The 17,577-nt window shown below is 56.1% G+C and overlaps 2 protein-coding genes across 4 annotated transcripts in view; both read right to left on the bottom strand.

The window, feature by feature from the left end:
- Window positions 1-7,163: 7,163 nt before the first annotated feature.
- Window positions 7,164-13,245, bottom strand: GNAT1 (G protein subunit alpha transducin 1). 2 transcript variants are annotated; one of them, XM_030810174.1, is made up of 9 exons: window positions 13,010-13,245; window positions 11,667-11,709; window positions 11,436-11,577; window positions 11,178-11,335; window positions 10,967-11,095; window positions 10,634-10,763; window positions 10,203-10,356; window positions 9,901-10,092; window positions 7,164-8,458 (listed from the first exon to the last, which is right to left on the bottom strand). In XM_030810174.1, the coding sequence occupies exons 1-8, from the start codon at window positions 13,113-13,115 to the stop codon at window positions 9,902-9,904; spliced, it is 1,053 nt and encodes a 350-aa protein (XP_030666034.1). In that variant the 5' UTR covers window positions 13,116-13,245; the 3' UTR covers window positions 7,164-8,458; window position 9,901. The 2 variants fall into 2 exon arrangements, with proteins under 2 accessions (XP_030666034.1, XP_030666033.1); XM_030810173.1 differs by having other exon boundaries at window positions 7,164-9,576.
- A 2,499-nt stretch (window positions 13,246-15,744) lies between these two features.
- SEMA3F (semaphorin 3F) overlaps window positions 15,745-17,577 on the bottom strand; it is a 29,684-nt gene continuing 27,851 nt past the window's right edge. For both annotated transcript variants that reach the window (XM_030811737.1, XM_030811736.1), the window contains one exon: window positions 15,745-17,111. In XM_030811737.1, the coding sequence (XP_030667597.1) occupies window positions 16,701-17,111 (411 nt within the window). In that variant the 3' untranslated portion in view covers window positions 15,745-16,700. The remainder of the gene's footprint in view (window positions 17,112-17,577) is intronic.

Here is a 17,577-nt window from a genome sequence, read left to right on the forward strand (position 1 = left end):
TAGGATGGCCCCGTTCTTGGCTGGGGGCTCCTTATCCCACCCCTGCCTGCTTTCCACTCAGGGCCTTGGTGCTCAGAGGCGGGTGGTGGGTGTTAAGGTCCCAGGTTCCACCAGTAGGAAGCTGGGGGAGATGCTGACCTTCGGGGTGAACTGGGGGGGTTCTCAGAACAGCTGTGCCCCTTGCTTCTCAGCCACTGGCTCTGATCCGATTAATCTCATGGCCTCTGCTGTTCCTATTCAAGCTGGTCTTCTCTGTGTCATGCCTGCCCCGCTTCCCAGTGCGGGGGGGAATGCCCTCAGAGGACATACCCGACCCTCCCCTGCCCTGGGCTGGGAGTCAGGACTCCAGGATTCTCTCCTGCTGACTCACAGAACCACCACAGCCAAGCCCTGGCGCACCTCAGTTTCCCTCTGTCACATGGAAATGGCTGTCTTTTCTCCTGAGGGGAATGGGTGGAGGGGAAGCTGTGAGACCGGGCAGGGGACTCAGCTCTGGCTGGCAGGGCTAGAGAGAAAGGCATTGGGATGGTGGCAACCCCTGAAAACCTCAAGCCACTCGAACTTCTGCCTTGCTGGTGGCTGGAAAATGGGAAAGGGCTGCCTTTCCCTCCTGGTCTGGGGCTGATATCATCCTTAGATCAGAGCTCACTTTGACGCCCACCCTCCAAAAGTGCATGGTTCTGCCATGGGACAGCCATATAGAAGAGGCGCTGACGAGGGTCTCAGGCCTGCCTCCCACCTCTCAACCTCCCACTTGCAGACACCCTGAATGCTCACAGGAGCTATCTGCAAAGGGCTGGTGGCTCCCACTGGCAGTTCCTGAGGGGCCAGGGCTGGCTCAAGGTCACCTGGGATATGAGTGTTGGGGTCCTCAATCTAGATTGGAGGAAGCAGGGGCTGGCTGGGCTAGGCTGCTGTGGGAGGCCCAGAGGAGGGTATGACGTGGGGTCCCCGGGTCAGACCAGTTGTGGCCAGGCTGGGGGAGGGGCTGACTGTTTGTTGTTGCTAGGCCTGGGCCCCAGCCAGGGCAAACACAGCTCGGAGGCCTTTCCCACCACCTGCCGAATCTCCCAGCCCAGCCTGTGGTGACCGGACAGCTGGACAGCTAAGATGTGGCTATGAGAGCTGCCGGTCACCTTCTTCCAGAGGCTGGAGGAAATGTCCATCCAAGCAACCACAGGGTTGCAGGCGGCCCGTGGGATGGAGGATGGGGTAAGCTTTATCCCAGGCTTCAGCCCAGCCTCCGCCTCCACTGCCCCATCTCTGAAAACTTAAACCCAGGCCTGAAAGACTGCCAGACCCGTGCAGCAGAGCTCAGGGCTCCAGGACTGCTCAGATCCTCCTTCCAGGGCCCCAATAGCCCTTGGCTCTCTTTCTTCCTTTCTAGTCATGAACTCTCAGCCTCTAGCTAGACCGCCTCTTCTCACCATGCCACCACCTCTGCTAACATGCTGTCCACACAGTGCCCAAGACCATTTCCAACAGCAATGCCCCATCTTCGCCTCCAACCCAGCCCTTCCAGAGCCCAGTATCTGTGTCCCCTGACTCCTCAGACCCCCTGCAGCTCCTGCCCCCACACCTGGCTGGCCTCCCTCCTATCCCCCCACCTGCTCCCAGCAAGCCTCTTCACCTCCCCCGGGCCTGGCTGGCCACGCTGTACACGTTCCTGCTGTTAGCAGAACTTGCTAGCTTTCATGCTCCTGTGCCTCTGCCCTCGTGCTTCCCAGGGCTGAAGGTTCCCTACCCTGTTCCACCTCCTTGGCAGACTCCTACTTGTCCTTCATCACCCTCATAGATCACCTCTGAGAACCCTGCCTGAGTCACTGTGAAGAGCCAGCTAGTCCGACACTTACTGCTCTTGCTGCTCTTGTCACCCCACCCACACAGCCCCAGCCCTAGTGTCTCCAAGCGCTGTCTCCAGGTGGTCTAGATGGGAAAGTGCCTGCGAGGTTGGAGGGCGCAAATCAAGGAAAGCCTGAAGGCAAAGCAGCCCACAGACTTGCTCTGCCAAGGGGAAGAAAGGCACAAGCCAGGGTGGGGAGGGGAAGGGCACTGTGGATGGAGAAAGGAGCTCTGCCAGAGGGAAAGGAGCCTGGACGTCGGGCTAGCCCTGGTGGGCGGAGGCCCTGCACGCTCCTTCTGGGCTCATGATCAGGGGTTTGAAATCCTCAGGAGAAGGTGGTTCTCACCCCCACACCTCAGGGTCTATTACCACACCCCAGCTGCTGACTATACCCTGCTCAGTTTGGTGCCTGGGAGGCTCCTCTTTGGGCATGAACAGGGCTTTAGTGTCACAACACAGAGTGTAGAAGTATGGAGGGGACCCATAGGCAACCCTCTTATCCAGCCTTTCCCCGGCCTGGGCCCCCAGAGCTGGTGACCTCGTGGCTAAGGCCTGGCCCCCACAGCCCTGACATGCCTGCCCTCTCTCTCCTGCGATCTGGCCCCCAGCTTCTCTGGCCACTGAAGCGGCTTAATGAGCCCTGGTCACATGGACTATGCTACTGCCTGTGGGGAGGGCCCAAACCCCTAGTGGCTACCCGGCCAGGCCCTGACGTCAGTGGCATTAACCATCCACCAGGCTTGTCTAATCTCTGGTCAGTGGCCGGGCCAGGTTAGTCCCACCAGAGCCAGAACTGAAGGCTGTGGGGGCCCTCAGGGGCACCTTGAGGTTGTAGGTCAGGCAGGGATGGTGGTGGCCAGAGGTGCCCACAGTAAATGCCCCCCACCTACAAGACTGGGGTGTGGCCACTGTGCTGACTCTGGGCCAGTGCTCTCTGATCCTCTGCCCTGGACTGTGAATCAGGCATCAGGCACCCACTGATCCTGCTCCTTAGGGTGTAATTACACTGGTGTGGTGAGCAGGGCTAAGCAGGTTTCAGGCTGGGAGACTCAGGGCCCCTCCACACTTGCTGGCCATGGACAGGGCAGTTTGAGGCCAGGCAGCGTCCCCAACTCACAGGATCCAGGAGTACCAACCCCGAATCCCAGGCCCCGGGGTCAGAAGCATACTTGGGGCGGGACCCCCTGGAGGGCAGGGTCCAGCCCCTGTATGTTGTTGGGGCTCTTCTGTCCCTTGCCCAGGAAGGCCGGGGAGCGCATTACCTTTCTGCCAAGACAAGGTGGCTATGCAGAAGGTCCCACTAAGTCACCTCGCCTGACAGCTTCCTCCCTCTCAAGCCTAACACTTCCAGCTCCTCAAGGCCTCCTATTCCATGCCCACTACCTCCCTCTGTCACTACCCGCATCCCACCTCACTCTAGCAAACTGTTTGGGGAGCAGGTCTTTAGTAGAGATGAGCAGCCCTGGCTCAGCCAGGCCAACAGCACCCAGCAGGGGTCTTGCACCACTGGCTAGATTCCCCCCCATGCCCAGGCTTCTGAACAGCACCAATATCACTGCCCACATGTACACTGGGCTCCCAACCCCATCCAGTGTTCTTCCTGTGCTCAGGCCTGGGTGCCCTCATGCTCCCCTTTCCAGCCTCCGACAGGCTCACAGCTCCCCACCACCTGGACATTGAGGATGCTGCCTACACTTAGCTTTCTGCCCAGCGCTGAGTATCAGCTGGCCTCCTGGGCATCTCCCCCAAGCACTACAGGTCCTGCAAATTCAGCCCATCCAACACCCCTCCACAATACGGGCTTAGTGGGGGCGTTGCCTGTGCTTGGTCAACCGCTCGGAGCCCAACCCCTGTCACTGAGCCCCTCGCCTTGTAGCCCTTGGTTTTGTCAGATAACGGAGACATAACCTATGCCTCATGGGGACCTGAGCCACATTCCTCTCCTCCTCCACACTCACACTGGTTCCAGGAAAAATATGTGACCCTATATACACGTTTTAATGAAAAATATATATATATTCTTTTTTTCCTTTCTTTTTTTTTTTTTTTTGAGACGGAGTCTTGCTCTGTCACCCAGGCTGGAGTGCAGTGGCATGATCTTGGCTAACTGCAAGCTCCGTCTCCCAGGTTCATGCCATTCTCCTGCCTCAGCCTCCCGAGTAGCTGGGACCACAGGCGCCTGCCACCACGCCTGGCTAATGTTTTGTATTTTTGGTAGAGACGGGGTTTCACTGTGTTAGCCAGGATGGTCTCGATCTCCTGACCTCGTGATCTGCCCGCCTCGGCCTCCCAAAGTGCTGGGATTACAGGCGTGAGCCACCGCACCCGGCCAAAAATATATATATATTTTGAGACAGAGTCTCCCTCTGTTGCCCAGGCTGGAGTGCAGTGGCACAATCTCACTGCAACCTCTGCCTCTTGGCTCCAGCAATTCTCCTGCCTCAGCCTCCCTAGTAGCTGGGACTACAGGCATGTGCCACCACGCCCAGCTAATTTTTGCGTTTTCAGTAGAGATGGGGTTTCACCATGTTGGCCAGGCTGGTCTCGAGACCTCAGGTGATTCTTCCCCCTCTGCCTCCCAAAATGCTGGGATTACAGCCATGAGCCACCACGCCCAGCCTTAATGAAAACTTTTAATAATTATTTTTTCAACAAGCAGATTTTGAAAATAGTATTGGTTATTTTTGTCTCCATTAAATCCAGGAAAATAGAATTATAAGAAATTCTGGCCAGGCACAGTGGCTCACGCCTGCAATCTCAGCACTTTGGGAGGTGAGGTGAGCAGATCACCTGAGGTCGGGAGTTCAAGACTAGCCTGACTAACATGAAAAAACCCCGTCTCTACTAAAAATACAAAATTAGCCGGGCGTGGTGGCGCATGCCTGTAATCCCAGCTACTTGGGAGCCCGAGGTAGGAGAATTGCTTGAACCCAGGAGGCGGAAGTTGTGGTGCGCCAAGATCGCACCATTGCACTCCAGCCTGGCCAACAAGAGTGAAACTCCATTTCAAAAAAAAAACAAAAAAAAATTCTGTTTAAGTTATAAATAAAATATTTAAGCTTAAAATAATGTGAGTTTTAACATACCTACTTTTTCAAGTTTTTTCAACTATTTAATGTTCCGGAAAAAAATTAACCATTAAAAATACATAAAACGAGTTTAAAAGGCAACCCACAGAGTGGGAAAAAAATTTGCAAATCCTATCTCTGATAAGAAATTATTCTCCAGAATATATAGAGAACTTCTAAGACTCAACAACAACATTAAAATAACTCAATTCAAAAATGGGCAAAGGACTTGAACAGGCATTTCTCCAAAGAAGATATACAGATGGCCAATAAGCACAGGAAAAGATTCTCAACATCACTAAGCAGTGGGAAAATGCAAATCAAAACTACCAAGAGGGCTGGGCGCGGTGGCTCAAGCCTGTAATCCCAGCACTTTGGGAGGCCGAGGCGGGCGGATCACAAGGTCAGGAGATCGAGACCATCCTGGCTAACATGGTGAAACCCCGTCTCTACTAAAAATACAAAAAATTAGCCGGGCGTGATGGTGGGCGCCTGTAGTCCCAGCTGCGTGGGAGGCTGAGGCAGGAGAATGGCGTGAACCCGGGAGGCGGAGCTTGCAGTGAGCCGAGAGCGTGCCACTGCACTCCAGCCTGGGCAACAGAGCAAGACTCCATCTCAAAAAAAAAAAAAAAAAAAAAACTACCAAGAAATACTACTATTAAAAAAGAAAAATAGGCCGGGTGCGGTGGCTCATGCCTGTAATCCCAGCACTTTGGGAGACCGAGGCGGGCGGATCACTTGAGGTTGGGAGTTTGAGACCAGCCTGACCAACATGGAGAAACCCCGTCTCTACCAAAAATACGAACTTAGCCAGATGTGGTGGCGCATGCCTGTAATCCCAGCTACTTGGGAGGCTGAGGCAGGGGAATCGCTTGAACCCAGGAGGTGGAGGTTGCAGTGAGCCGAGATTGCACCATTGCACTCCAGCCTGGGCAACAAGAACAAAACTCCATCTCAAAATAAATAAATAAATAAATAAATAATTGGCCAGGCGTGCTGGCGTGCAGCTGTAGTCCCAGCTATTCGGGAGGCTGAGACAGGAGAATTGCTTGAACCCGGGAGGCAGAGGTTGCAGAGCCGAGATTGTGCCACTGCACTCCAGCCTGGGCGACAGAGTGAGACCCCATCTCAAAAAAACAAAACCCAGAAAATAACAAGAGTTCACAAAGATGCAGAGGAAGGTGGACCACCTGTGCACTGTTGGTGGGAATGTAAAATGGTATAGCTGCTGTGGAAAACTGTTCTTCAAAATATTAAAAGTAGGCTGAGCGCAGTGGCTCACGCCTGTAATCCCAGCACTTTGGGAGGCCTAGGTGGGCGGATCTCCTGAGGTCAGGAGTCCAAGACCAGCCTGGCCAACACGGTGAAACCCCATCTCTACTAAAAATACAAAAATTAGCCAGGCATGGTGGTGGGTGCCTATACTCCCAGCTTCTTGGGAGACTGAGGCAGGAGAATCACTCGAACCTGGGAGGCAGAGACTGCCGTGAGCTGAGATCATGCCACTACACTCCAGCCTGGGTGACCGAGTGAGACTTCATTTTTAAAAAAAGGGGTCAGGTGCAGTGGCTCACGCCTGTAATCCCAGCACTTTGGGAGACCGAGGCGGGCAGATCACCTGAGGACGGGAGTTCGAGACCAGCCTGACCAACATGGTGAAACCCCGTGTCTACTAAAAATACAAAATTAGCTGGATGTGGTGGCGCATGCCTGTAATCCTAGCTACTTGGGAGGCTGAGGCAGAATCGCTTGAACCCGGGATGAGGAGTTTACAGTGAGCCGAGATCATGCCATTGCCACTCCAGCCTGGGCAACAAGAGCAAAACTCCGTCTCAAAATAAATAAATAAATAAATAAATAGATTCACTATATGAGGCCGGTTGCAGTGGCTCACACCTGTAATCCCAGCACTCTGGGAGGCCGAGGCGGGCAGATCACCTGAGATCAAGAGATAGACCGAGACCATCCTGGCCAACACGGTGAAACCCCATCTCTACTAAAAACACAAAAATTAGTTGGGCGTGGTGGCATGTGCCTGTAGTCCCAGCTACTCAGGAGACTGAGGCAGGATAATTGCTTGAACCTGGGAGGCGGAGGTTGCAGGGAGCCGAGATCGTGCCGCTGCACTCCAGGCTGGCGACAGAGAGAGAGACTCTGTCTCAAAAAAAAAAAAAAAAAAAAAGATTCACCATATGATTTGCCAGTTCCATTTCTGGGTATACACCCAAAATAATAAAAAACAGAGGCTGCGAGAGAGATTTGTACACCCATGTTCATAGCAGCATTATTCACAATAGCCAAAAGGCAGATGTAACCATTCATCAATAGATGAATGAATAAACAAAGTGTGGAATATATACAATGGAATATTATTCAACCTTAAAAAGGAAGGAGATTCTGCCACATGCTACACATGGATAAACCTTGAAGACATGATGCTAAGTGAAATAAGCCAGTCGCAAAAAGACAAAGACTCCATGGACCCACACATCTGAGGCACTTAGAGCAGTCACATTCATAGAGACGGAAAGTAGAATGGTGGATGCCAGGAGCCAGGGGAAGGCAGGAATGGGGGGTTATTTTTTCATGGGTACAGAGTTTCAGTTTTACAAGAGAAAAGGAGTTCTGGAGATGAACAGTTGTGGTGGTTGTACAACATTATGAATGTACTTAACACCACCAAACTATACACTGGCAAGTGGCTGAGATAGTAAACTTTATGATGCATGTATTTTTAAAACTGGCAAAAAATCCCTACAAACATATAGCAACAAATAGTTTTCCCTTTGCTTCAAGCCCCAATGTATCTTAGCACACATCTGTTGGATGCTCTGTTGGATTTTGATATTTCATTCATTGTGGGGTTTTGCATTCATTTGATTTTTTAAAATATTATACTAATATTATTTACCTTGGTTACTAAATTTTTTGGCATCGCCTTAAATTTTGCCCCCAAGGTGAGTATGCCTCACTTCCCTCACCCTAATCCCAGCCCTGCAATTATGTTCCTGCCTCAAGGGCTTCCAAGACTCTCCATCACCTTCTGAGAAAGCCCAGGCCCTCCGACTGGCTTTGGGCACCTGTCCACGTCTCTCCTCCCCTGCTCTTGCTCCACTGAACTCCTGTGGCCATGAGCCCATGTTTCTAGGGCTGGTACACACTACTGTCCCTGCCAGAATGAGCCTCCACCTCAAAACTCCCTCTTGATCCAAGACTGTGCCAGTGAATATTTTCCACAGCTCCTCTCTCCTCAACCCCCGTCAAAAGCCATGAGTTGGTCCCGTACCCCCAAGAGTGCCCCACCTTGTCAGGCCAGGTACTTCTTCCTGGGAGGGGCCATCTTCCCACTTCATGCCCAGCCCAGCACTGGGCACTTAATAAATGCCCATGACTTGTGATAATTAAGTCCTCCACCAAGAAAGGACAGCTGGGGCCTGATGCAAAGGTTTATTGCTGAGTCTGCGCGTCTAGCTGAGGGGAGTGCAAATTGTGCCCCGGCCTTGCCAGACAGAAGCTCCTTGTCCCCGACTGCAGCACAGGCCCTGGCCTGTGGACATAAGCAAAGATTTGGTGCTGGATGAGGAAGGAAGGAGCAGGGATGTGGGGACATGGGCCTTTGTCCCTGATAGTTCAGGCATGGCTCTCAGCTTCCCCTGCCAGGGAACACTGAATGGAAGGGGCAAGAGAAGCTGCTGGTAGGGACAAGAGGGTCACCCAGGTTTGCTTGTAACCCCACCTGAGGTAGAACCCTTTGGACACAGCCAGGGCCTTTGTCCTATCCTGAGTCCTCTAGGCTGATCGAAGGGAGCTGGACTCTGTCCCCAGCCACCCCTCAGGACAGCCTGGCTATTGGCCATAGCTGGTGTCAACAGTATCCTCCCTTAACACACCATCCTGTTGTCCAACCAGCCCAGGGTACTGTGTGTGGGTGGGGAAGTGGTGTGTGGATCTGCTGTCCAAGGACACAGGGAGCAGATCCTGCTGGAGAAGGCTGGAGGTTGCTCTGAGCCTAGTATTTGGGGAAGGGTCCTGCTGTGTCTCACTCTGGCACCCAAGGGCCCCCAGGTCTGCCCCCTCCCCACTAATTTATTTATGTGGGGCCACACAGGCCAGAGCTAGCTTGGACCCTTTGGAGGCTGCTGGGAGGGACAGTCACTGGCTCTGGGTAGACAGGTGTCAAACTTGTCACATGGAGGCGGCAGGGTGAGCAGCTGGCCTGTGTGTGGGAGGGATATTCCCTGTCCTTGACGAAACGCTGGGAGGGAGGGCTGTTTGCTGAGCCCAGGCCCACCAGGTGAGTCGTGGGCCCCCAGGGGCAGGAGAGCTGCGGGAGATTGGTCAGTTGGGCACTGCTGAGTCACGGTGAGCTTCAGCTGCCCCAAGTCCTGCCCGTTCCTAGCTGGGGCTGGCTGCTGTGAGTCCTAGAGGCCAGTGCAGCCAGGCGGTGAAGGGCAGGGCTTGGGGTTGGGGGCATGAGGCTCTGGGATACTGTGGGAGGTATGGGGGAGGATCCGCGCCTCAAGGCTAGCAGGGCTCAGAGCTTTGGTGAGGTGGCAGGTTGGGGCCCGGGAGTCCCAGGGGGCTGATAGGGTCCTGGGGGTTGGGGCTGCAAGGCAGCTAGGGCTACCAGGTCTCAGGGTGACTGACACGCATGAATTCAGGCACCTGTGAAAAGGAAACCCAGTCAGCATCCCTGAGACCCAAAATAAATGGGTTTAGGCATTGTGTGTGTGTGGTGGGGCGTGGGGGGCGGCCCTGGAAGCTGTGACACCTGAGGTCTTGGGGCAGGGCCAAAAGAAATTCAATGGGCGGGACTTGTGGGGTGGGGCGGGGCCTCTGTCGGTGGGGTGGGGCCTGAGGAGCTGGGGTGGGGCCTGGAGGCAGTGGGCTCCAGGATTTGGGGGTGAGGCTCCAGGGCCGTGGTGTGGGGTGGGGAGCTGGGCGGGGCTGGGGTATTGAGGCAAGGGGCTGGAGAGGGCAGCGACCTACCTCAGAAGAGGCCACAGTCTTTGAGGTTCTCCTTGATAATGATGTCGGTGACAGCGTCGAAGACAAATTTGACGTTCTGCGTGTCGGTGGCGCACGTCATGTGGGAATAGATCTCCTTCACGTCGCGCCGCATGTTGAGCTCGAGGAACTGCACCTTGATGTAGTTGCCGGCGTCCTCGTAGGTGTTGGGTCCTGCGGGGGCGGGGGCTCTCACTGGGCTCAGCCCTTCCTTCCCCGTGAGGGTGGTGCGCGCCGCGATCGTGGGGCGGGGGCGCCGCCTGGCGGCCATGCGGACTTCTCACCATCGTAGTCCGGGAAACAGATGCTGAGGTGCGCCTTCTTGATCTTCTCGAAGAAGACGTCCTTCTTGTTGAGGAAGAGCACGATGGACGTCGTGGCGAAGTAGCGGTGGTTGCAGATGCTGTTGAACAGGTGCAGGCTCTCGTGCATGCGGTTCTGAGGAGGGCAGCAGCTGTTGGGCACCGGGAGTCGCGTCCGACCCGCAGCACCTGCTCTCTGGGCTCCTGGGCACGCGGGGCTTCCCGCTCAGCTGGCTCTCAGAGGGCGCCCCGCACTGCCCCATATGGGCCTACTGAACGCCTCCCGGCCTCCTCAGGCCGCCCGGGACCGGCATACCCTCCCGTGCCCTCCCCCAGCCCAGCGCGCGGTCTCCGCCTCCAGGGGCCAGCAGCTCCTCCTCGCCCCTGGAACACAGGCCCTGCCTGGCACGCACCACTTCGTCGTCCTCCACCAGCACCATGTCATAGGCGCTCAGCGCCGCGATGAAGATGATGCAGGTCACGCCCTCGAAGCAGTGGATCCACTTCTTGCGCTCCGAGCGCTGCCCGCCCACATCGAACATCCTGCGGGGCCGCGGGGACCTGAACCCGCGCCCCGGGCCCCACAGGCAGCATCCCCTCGCCCTGTGCTGGTCGGGGAGCTCTCGGCTGGGACTACCACCCTTTCTCCTGGCGGGGTATCAGGGAAGGGGCAGGGTCTATCGCAGGGGGTCCCCGGAGCAGGACGGGGCCTGGGGCAGTGACCTGGGCTAGCGTGTGGGTCGTACCGGAAGTTGAGGTCCTTGAAGGAAAACTGCGTCTCGATGATGCCAGTGGTCTTGACTCGCGAGCGCAGCACGTCCTGCTCGGTGGGCACGTAGCCCGGGGTTACCAGGCGCTCCAGGTCGGAGAGGTAGCTGCGCGAGACCCGGCCGTGGGTGGGTGGGGAGGTGTGGCGGGCCCCCTGCGCCCCGCGCCCCGCGCTGCCCGCGCGCTCACTAGCCCGCCGAGTCGTTGAGCTGGTACTCCGAGGCGCGCTCAAAACAGGCCTGGATACCGGAGTCCTTCCACAGCCGCTGGATGATGTCCGACATCTCCTTGGGCATCGTGCCCTCCTCGATAGTGTCTGCCATGTGCATCAGCTTCCGGGCGTCGTCCTGGGGACAGGGTGAGAGTGGCTGGTGGCGGCCAGGGACTCGGGCCCAGCCGCGAGCCTCGGGTCCCCCAGAGGCCAGCTCAGCCCGCCTCCTGGCACACCTGGCGTGCAGAGTCTCCGTACTGGATGTTGAGTGTGGTCATGGCGCGCACGATGGCCAGGATGGACTGCAACGTGTTGCCGTAGATGATGGCGATGAACTCGAGGCACTCTTCCAGCGAGTACCCGTCCTGGTGGATAATCCTGAGGCCGAGGCGAGCAGAATCAGCGCCTCGTGGGGAAGTGGGGAAGGACCCAGACCCAGGGGCCTCGGGACAGGCAGGGGCACTCACTTCATCTGCTTGACGATGGTGCTCTTCCCGGACTCACCCGCACCTGAAAGGGACGCGGCGCCTCAGAGCTGCGCTGACCAGCCTACCCCCTCCCGCAAGGAGGCTGGGAGGACGGGGCCCTCCAGAGTTGGCAGGGTGGGCCCGCAGCGAAGAGGCTTGAGCGCCAGCCCCCACCCCGTAGCCACACCTACCCCCCCATCCAAATTAAGTCCTGACATCCTGAAGTCACAAGGTTTGCAAATGCCAGGAAAGAGAAGAAAGGAAGCCAACGAGGGGAATCAACGACCTCAACTGTTCTGGGACAGGGGAGTCCCCAAGACCCCGGCACAGGCAGCCTTTATTATCCTGTGAGACTACAATGAAGAAATCCCGGAGCGTCATCGCCACCTCGTGGGAGCCTCTGGTACCGCATGCACTGGGTTATTTGAGGCGGATAAACCCCTTGCATTTCACCTGAAGGGGTGCGGGTGTCTCCAAGAAGCTCAGAGGGAATTAGCTCCTTTGGGTAGGAGGGAGGGCAGAATTGACATCCTTTCTGAGCTTGCCCCTGCGAGGGCGTTGAGCGCAGTTAATGAGATTTCCGGCTTAGCCTTTCTGCCTTGGGGGAAAGTGGGGCTGGCTTGGTCTCTCACCCACCCCCAGCTGGTTGACCAGACCCTGGGGAGCTTGGGTGGAGCCCCTCTTGAAGCTGCTTTTTCCCCTTGAGAGGTCAGGCAGTGACCTTGAGGCAGGCCTAGATGAGCCCCGTCTCTCCTCACTGCCCATGGTCCAGTGGACACTGCTTTATCTACTCCCACTGGGCCTCAGTACCCACCAGCCCCTCTGGCTGCTTTGTAGGTCTACCAGCCACAGCCCTCTGGCACCTGAGGGCCATTCTTTGTGGATCTCGGTGGCCCTAGAGGCTCCCCACTCCCAGGAGGACTATGGCCATCCCATTCCCAAAGTAGCAGCCCAATAACGGGCTCCCAGTGAGGGCCCTGGCTTCTGAGCACTGCCCAGCAGGCCTATCAAACCAAAGGCTGCATGAAGCTTGCGGGAGCCCAGCCATGGAAAAGTCGGCCTCACACACCCGTGCAAGAGTGTGGTTGGCACGCACTTCTGGGGAGGGTGGGTCACCTGAAGCAGAGCCGTCTGGAGAGGGGCTTCGTGGGATGTCCAGCCTTGGGCGACTAGGACACCACCTGTCAGGCCTGGCCTTGCTTGGCCAGGGCTCCCACCCTTGCCCTACCCTGTTGCAGGCTCATACTGCTTCCCAGGGAACCCTTGCTTCACAGAAGGGCTGCCTGCCTGCCTCCAGACCAATGACCTGGTGGCAGTGGCCCCACCTGGGCCCACACCCCTACCCAGAAGCAGCAGCTTCACGGTTCGAGCATCCTTCTCAGCGTCCTCTTTCAGCTTCTTTTCCAGCTCCCTGGAGTGCTTCTCCTCAGCACTGGCCCCAGCCCCCATGGTCCCAGCAGCAGGCGAAGGGACAGAGTGAGCAGGTGGTTCTTCTGGATGGAGGGGATCCCCAGAACCTGGCCTCCCAGGCACCCTTCTGGCCCCAGGAGGATCTGCAATCAACTGGCTCTCTACGGACCTGGGCAGTCCCTGGTGGGGCTGCTTAGTGGGATTTGGGGGCCAGGGGTGTCCAAGAGCCAATCAGAGACAAGGACAGGTGAATCCAGCTCAGCACCCCCAACCCTTCTAATCGGGCTGGCATAGCCCCAATCCCTCAACCGCTGACTTTGCACTCCTGCTGTCCTTCTGCCCCCGCAACCCTGCAGGAGAGGCCCTGGCACTGCCTGGGAGTGGGGAGACATGTTCGGTAGGGTCAGGGCTGAGAAAGGGGAAGGCAGAACCTTGAGCCCTTGGGGTGAGGACAATGGAGGTGGGGCTGGCAGCGAGAGGGCATAATTGGGAGAAACATGCCTGCCGCCTGCCCGGCACCGGGCTCAGCACCACTCCTTATCTTATAAGCTCACACTGGCCCTGGAGTATGGATGCATGCCCACGTCATTAGTCTCATTTTACTGATGAGGAAGTAGAGGCTCAAAGGGTCATACAGTAGGAAGTGGTTAAGAAGGGCTGGGTGACTCTGGACTGGGATTTTATGATCTGCAGGGAATCCAGAGAGAGGGAAACAGTGGGCATTGCATTCATCCCATATCACAGTCTGGAGCTGCCCCAAGGAGGTCCTCTGCTTCCAACGGACTGTGGTGGGCATGCATATCTGCTCTGTGTGCCTCGGTATATGTGTCTTTTTTTTTTTTTTTTTTCTGAGATGGGGTCTCGCTCTGTTGCTCAGGCTGGAGTGCAGTGGCACAATCTCAGCTCACTGCAAGCTTCACCTCCTGGGTTCACGCCATTCTCCTGCCTCAGCCTCCGGAGTAGCTGGGACAACAGGTGCCCGCCACTACATCAGGTTAATTTTTTTGTATTTTTAGTAAAGACAGAGTTTCACCATGTTAGCCAGGATGGTCTTGAGCTCCTGACCTCGTGATCTGCCCGCCTTGGCTTCCCAAAGTGCTGGAATTACAGGCGTGAGCCACCGTGCCCGGTCTTTTTTTTTTTTTTTTTTTTTGAGACAGAGTTTCACTCTGTTGCCAGGCTTGAGTGCTATGACGCGATCTTGGCTCACTGCAACCTTCAACTCCCTGGTTCAAGCTTCTCCCTCCTCAGCCTCCCAAGTGGCTGGGATTACGGGCACATGCTACCATACCCAGCTAATTTTTTTTGTATTTTTAGTAGAGACGGGGTTTCACCGTGTTGGCCAGGATGGTCTCGATCTCCTGACCTTGTGATCCACCCGCCTCAGCCTCCCAAAGTGCTGGGATTCAGGTGTGAGCCACCTTGCCCAGCCATGGGTGTGTCTTTTGCTGTTTGTGCATGAATACCTGTGTGTTCATGTGTGCCTGCATTTATGCCTTTGCGAGTGCATGTGCTCTTATAGGAATCACGTGCCTGTGCGCATGCTTATGTATGTGTGCACGTGTATATACATGTGTATGCATGTGTGAATATGCTTTGTGTATTCTCTTCATACACACACAGACTTGTGTGTTTTGCAGTTTGTGTACGCACGTGTGCACCTGCTTATATGCAGGGGTGTGAACATGCCTGTTTGTACCTGAGCATATGTGTGCCTGTGCATGTCCATCTCTGCCTGTGTATGGCTGTGTGTGTGCACGCATGCTTGCAGGTGCCTGTGCCTATATGTTCACTTGAATTTGGGTGCAACAAAGTCTCTAATCTGCAGAGGTGGCCAGGCTCTTCCAGAGAATGTTTTGCAGGCCTGTTGCCAGGTGGAGAAATTGCATCCCAGAGCAGGTGTAGTGCTCTCTGGGGTATAGAGGAATGGGGCTCACCTATCCTGCTCCTGCTCTGTCTGCTGTGGGTGCTCTGAGGCCTGCCTAAGGTTATCTCCAGGGCCTGCCTGCCTCAGCTTAGGGGGTCTGGTGCTCTGTTCAGGTGCAGGGCTCACTGCCAGGCAGAAATTGTTCAGGTTGAGCCCGAAGTGTTGAGCTCCCAGGTTCTAGAGATTTCCCACCCTCAACTTCCACAGGAAAACCCAAATCTTGGGCTCTCAAAGGCTCCTCCAGGCACCCTAAGCCTCCTGGCTGGACTCCTTCCCTGGAACCTGGCTGCCTTTCAGCACTCAACTCTGCCACAGACTCAAGAGACCACAAGGGGGTGCCGGGGCCCCAGACACTGAGCACTAACGGCTGTCTCTAAATAGTATGCGTGGGAAGTGAATGCTGGCTCCTACCACAGGCTGGCAGCTTCTACACCCACCCTGTTGGATGATGGGGATCTGTCCAGGAGTGAGGCCATTTCATTTGTGCCATTTCAGCCTTCAGGTTCCACCCACCCTCCCTGACCCTGAAGAGTGAGTGGGCCCTGGGGGTTCTCTGCAGCCCTTCGCACTACCCAAGTGTTTGGGGTGGTGCAGCAGCCCAGGTTTGTCAAACTAAATGTAGTTTCTACATGTTGGGTTTCTTTAAATGGAGCCAATCTACTCCCTTCCCAGCCCCCCACCTGGCTCCCCAGGCCCACCACGTGTGGCTCTAAATCCCCTGACCAAGGAGAGAAGCCAAAGTCTAGTCCCAGAGCCAGTGTTTATTAGCAAGATGGAACCCAAAGGCGGCTGTGGCCTGGGCAGCAGAAGGCCACCAGGAGCCCCCACCCATCTATCCAACTGCCCCCCCAGAGCTAATTACATCCACACCCATCACTTGAAGTGGTGGACATAAGGGAGCCCTGGGGAGCCTCTACCAGCCCCAGGCCTCTACCACGGACCCCCTCCCCTCCGAGCTGGGGCCTCCCGTCAGCCCCGCCTGGGCCTGGCCCCTCTGCTATGCTCCCAGCCTCTGAGCCAAAGTGGCACAGGGAAAGCTAAGGAGGTAGAGTGGGGTGGCCCTGCCCTGGCCAGGTGGGGAGGGGAGAAGGGGCTGAAGGGGCTGTCCCACCCAGGCAGGATGCCTCTTCTCCTATCCCCAATAAATAGAGAATAAATACCCAGGAAGGGGCTGGCCGTGGCTGAGTGCCCCCAACCCAGGCAGGGGCTGGCATCCTGTGATGGCCCCTTCTTCCCTTCTCTGAGTGCACTTGAGGCCACCCCAGTCTCCAAAGTGGTCCTCGCATCCATGTCTGTGTCACAGCACAGGCTGATAACACACATCAGAAAAGGTGGACAGTCCGTGCCCCATCCGAGTAGGGCTTGCTCCCTCCCTTTGTCCTGTAGATCTTGGCGGAGGCTGTCGAGCAGGTAGACTTCCAGCTGAGTCTGGGGACTGTGTGGTCCTGGCCTGGCCCCGCCAACTGGCTGGGCCTGGTTAGGCCGGCTCTGTTTTCTGCCATCTCTGACCAGCATGGGTCTAAGTTTTGGACGATGCTGCCACTGAGGCAGGCTATATTCAACCCACCAATAAATACTGTCTTTGCAGGGGAAGGGTGTGTATAGAATATAGATATTTTTTATATATATATATATATCTTTTATATTAAAAGAGACAAGGGCTAGGCTGGCCCATGGCAGGGCTCAGGCAGCTGGCCTCATGTGTCCGGAGGGTGGTGCCGGCGGTTCCGGGGCTTTTTCTGGTCCTGGGGCTCAGGAGACCGGGGTGCCCCTGGAGCCTCCCTGGGGCTGGGGGGCACATGGCGCCAGTAACCCTGGCAGTACTGGTGGATGAGGCCCACTTCTGGCTGGGCCAGCAGCTGGGCCAGCTCCTGGTAAGGAGGCGTTGGGGGGCCTGCACCTGGGGGTGGTGGGGCGCTCACGGACAGTGGTGGGAAGAGGGCAGCATGGACGGCGTCCCGGCCCAGTACATGCAGCTGCACTCGTGTGACGACGTGCTTAAAGTTGTTCTCAGTGGCTGTGCAGGAGTAGAGGCCACGATCGCTGAGCTGCAGGGCACGGAGCAACAAGCCCTGCTCTGTGCGCAGGAAGCGGTCCTCTGCACGAATCTGCAGGGGCAAGGAGAAGGGGTTCAGAGGCTCTGTGACCACCCTATGGCCCTAGCCAGTGACCAGATCAGACCACCTTTGTGGCCATTCCGTGTAGAAGCACCCATGTGGGATTTCCATAGGCCAGAAAAACCACATGAAGTTTCCACATAATGAGAGATATTTGAATAAGGCATCTGTACAGATTTCCATTTCAGGAGGGATGACCATCAGGAGGTTCTGCACAATGAGGAAAATTTGAAGCGCACACAGAATTTCTTTTTTTTTTTTTTTTGAGACAAGGTCTGGCTCTGTCGCCTAGGCTAGAGTGCAGTTGAATGATCTTGGTTTACTGCAACCTCTGCCTCCCAGGCTCAAGCCATCCTCCCACCTCAGCCTCCCAAGTAGCTGGGACCACATGCATGACTATGCCCAGCTAATTTTTGTATTTTTGGTAGAGAGAGGGTTTCACCATGTTGCCCAGGCT

Source organism: Nomascus leucogenys, chromosome 4 (genome assembly GCF_006542625.1).
Source record: "Nomascus leucogenys isolate Asia chromosome 4, Asia_NLE_v1, whole genome shotgun sequence".
Classification (NCBI taxonomy): domain Eukaryota; kingdom Metazoa; phylum Chordata; class Mammalia; order Primates; family Hylobatidae; genus Nomascus; species Nomascus leucogenys.

Excerpts from the sequence above, each read along its gene's own strand:
- GNAT1 (XM_030810174.1), bottom strand. The coding sequence starts at position 13,115 with ATGGGGGCTGGGGCCAGTGCTGAGGAGAAGCACTCCAGGGAGCTGGAA. Across the intron at positions 10,764-10,966 it reads TTCAAGGACCTCAACTTCCG|GATGTTCGATGTGGGCGGGC; the intron begins GTACGACCCACA and ends GCGGCCCCGCAG. Across the intron at positions 10,357-10,633 it reads TGGTGGAGGACGACGAAGTG|AACCGCATGCACGAGAGCCT; the intron begins GTGCGTGCCAGG and ends TGCCCTCCTCAG.